The sequence below is a fragment of the Emiliania huxleyi genome, assembly GCF_000372725.1.
Source record: "Emiliania huxleyi CCMP1516 unplaced genomic scaffold EMIHUscaffold_419, whole genome shotgun sequence".
In the NCBI taxonomy this organism is placed as follows: Eukaryota; Haptophyta; order Isochrysidales; family Noelaerhabdaceae; genus Emiliania; species Emiliania huxleyi.
Genome location: NW_005198837.1, coordinates 16,813 through 19,611, shown reverse-complemented (window position 1 = coordinate 19,611; position 2,799 = coordinate 16,813). Strand labels below are relative to the sequence as shown.

General features: G+C 69.2%; 2 protein-coding genes across 2 annotated transcripts in view; one reads left to right on the top strand and one right to left on the bottom strand.

Moving 5' to 3' along the window:
- Positions 1-67: 67 nt before the first annotated feature.
- On the top strand, positions 68-656 carry EMIHUDRAFT_244383 (hypothetical protein; the record flags this gene model as incomplete). The annotated part of the gene is made up of 3 exons (XM_005769507.1): positions 68-78; positions 187-409; positions 486-656. The coding sequence occupies 3 exons, from the start codon at positions 68-70 to the stop codon at positions 654-656; spliced, it is 405 nt and encodes a 134-aa protein (XP_005769564.1).
- A 241-nt stretch (positions 657-897) lies between these two features.
- The window catches only part of EMIHUDRAFT_244382 (hypothetical protein), a gene marked incomplete at both ends in the record, with an annotated part of 3,194 nt that continues 1,292 nt past the window's right edge, over positions 898-2,799 (bottom strand). Inside the window, 4 exons of the mRNA XM_005769506.1 lie at positions 898-1,208; positions 1,286-2,134; positions 2,214-2,508; positions 2,596-2,775. Of these exons, the coding sequence (XP_005769563.1) occupies positions 898-1,208; positions 1,286-2,134; positions 2,214-2,508; positions 2,596-2,775 (1,635 nt within the window). The remainder of the gene's footprint in view (positions 1,209-1,285; positions 2,135-2,213; positions 2,509-2,595; positions 2,776-2,799) is intronic.

Sequence of the window (2,799 nt, the reverse complement as noted above, 5' to 3'; positions counted from 1 at the left end):
GTCGTCGCCGCACTCGTATAGCGTCTCGCAGTACGCCTTGCCTCCGTCCGCCTTGCTCTGCCTCGCGATGTGCCACTGGTTGACGTAGCCGTTGGCGTTCACGTTGGCAGGAAATTTGGGCTTGCCACCTTTGCGCGGGATGGCTCGGTTGCACTGCTCGACGGCGTCGGCGGGGAGAGCGGAGAGGCTCAGCCACGCGCTGGACCGGCAGCGGAGGTGGCAGTGCGTCGACCCGTCCGACCGCAAGGCGTGGCAGGACAACCGCTGCGGCCACCCCGGAGACCCAAAGAGCGGGCGCGACCACAGAGCTGTGCTCGAGCTGCCGGCCAACCTCGACCAGCTCGCGCCCGAGGCGCAGTGCGGCTGGGTGAACCGGCAGTACAGGGTCGCTGCTAGCCAGGAGACCCGGGTCAACACACACACGCCCCGCTCCTACTTCGCGCACCGACGCGCAAACTCTCCAAGTGCACCCAACCAAGATAGAGGGCCCGACCGAGCCGCGCTCCGCCCACGCCTTCAGGAAGCTGGCGCGCGTGTGGCACCCCGACCGGTACAAGGGCGTCAAGGCGAGAGCGGAGCGGAAGATGCGCGAGTGCGCAGAGGCGAAGGAGGTGCTCGTGAGGCAGCTGCGGTGCAGTGAGCACAAGGGGAGGTAGCGCCTTCGTCGGAGGTAGGGGCACTCATCTCAACTGTGTGTTTGAACTTCCCCGCCGTGGCCGCCGAAAAAAAACAAAAAAGTGTTCGCGGTAAAAGGCAACTGCGGTTGGCACTTCGTCCCCCCGCCGGGAGGCGCTTTCAGGGTACGTGCGTCACAGGTCACACGCCCCCCGCCGGGAGCTTTTAGGGCTAGTTGTAGGGTGCGTGCGTGGTGCGTCACACGCCCCAGACGACTCACACTCAGTCGCTCAGCATCTGGTGAATCTCCTCGGCACCGCTCTGGCGTGCCCACATGCGCGCACTCTCGCCCTTGGCGTTACCGATGGCGGGTTGTGCGCCGTGCGCGAGCAAGCTCTCCACGGTCAGCTTGTGGCGGAAGGCGTTGTAGGGCATGGTGGGCGGAGGTCGGAGCGGCCCGTGCATGCATGCGAACATCAGCGCGGTGCTGCCCGTCGTGGTCGCGGGCACGTCGGGCGTCGCGCCATGCGCGAGGAGAAGCTGCACGACCTCGGCTTGGGCCCACAGGCATGCGCGCATGAGCGGAGTCCAGCCTGCCAGGGCGCGGAACGGCGGCGGCGTGCGTGGGGAGGGCGGCAGCGGGCGTGAGGCCGAGTGTGCGCGGGCTCACCGTCGGCGTCGAGGAGATCGGGGTCGGTGCCTTGGCTGAGGTAGAATTCGGCGCGCTCCGCCCGCCCTTCGATGGCCGCGATATGCAGCGGGTGGAAGCCGTCCGTCGCATCGGCCGGGGCGACGGTAGGCAGCGGCATCTTGCTCAGGTTCTGCGGCTTGAGCTTGACATCGTCTAGGGCGCAGAAGCCAACCTCCGGTCGGCGCACGCGGACGCAGCAGCGGCCGCTGACCGGGTCCACGGGCAGGAGCACGGTCGCGAGAGCCTCGTTGAGCTCCGGCCGTCCGACCAGGCCGCTCACCATCACCCGGTCCTGCGGCTGCAGTGGCTGGCTGTCGTCTGCTTCTTTGGCCTGGGCGGCGGCTCGCCACGGCGCAGAACGACTGGCGACGATCTCGGCGTAGTCGTCCTCCTCGTCCTCCTCACCCACGTCGTCGGCGGCGGCGCTCGTCCACCACGCTGGGTCCTCGCCGAGAGCACGTGCCAGCGCCTGCCATGCGTGGCGGCCACCGACATCGTGCCACTCTGGCCCGGGATGGCGACACCGGCGTGTCATCGCCCTCATGGCCGCCGACGGCCCCTGCTCCTGGCACGAATTAGCGTATACAACCTCGGCGGTCGCGCGCAGCGAACGGCCGCCGGTGAGGACGGCGAAGACGTTCTCTCTGCCCCACTTCTCCTTGGCGTCGGCCTTCTCGAAAGCATACGGCAGCAGCGTCTCGGCCACGCGCAGGAAGGCGGGCCAGTCCCAGCCCACCGGCACGACGTCGTGACGCACGGCCAGCTTGCAAAAGACCATGAAATCCGTCGTGATGGAGCTGTCTTCGCCCGCCTGCTTGCCGTAGAGCCCTGCGCGCGCCGGCGAGAGGAGGTTGAGGCGGTGCGGTGGAGGGTGCGGGCAGCCGGGTCCGTGTACAGTGATGCGCACCGCGCAATTGTCCACCGCCCCAGCACATGTCGTCGTCCACGCGCATGCGATAGCAGTCGAGGAGCCACTCGTGCTGCTGCGCGACGCCCAAGCCGTGCGCCCACGCCGTCGCCTGGAGGCCCATGTCATGCATCTGGCCGCCCATGGTCTCGCCCCGCGCCTGATCGGGCGCTCGTGGGAAGCGCGGCGCCGCCGCGTTAGGCACGTCGGGAGGCGGTGGACCACCGCCACCTAGCGCGCCGGCGAAGCCCGCGGCAAAAGCATTGTTGCGCGCGGCCTCCTTGCGCTTCGCCTCCTTCTTTGCCTCGCGCAGCTTCGCCTCCAGCGGCCGCAGCAACGCCGCCGCCGCCGCCGCCTGCGTGGCGTCGCCACCGCCCGTGACCTGCCGCAAGTCGTTTGCGGCGGCCTCCACCTCGCCGAGTCTCACGGCGGCCTTGGCGCGACGCACGAGGCTCTTGGCGTGCGTCGGCACGAGCGCCAGCGCGTCACTCGCCGCCGCGGCCGCCGCCTCCCACTGCTCGAGCTTGAGCCGGCACTCGGCCAAGTTGGAGCAGATCTTGGCCTTCTCCTCCCGCTGCTCGCCGGC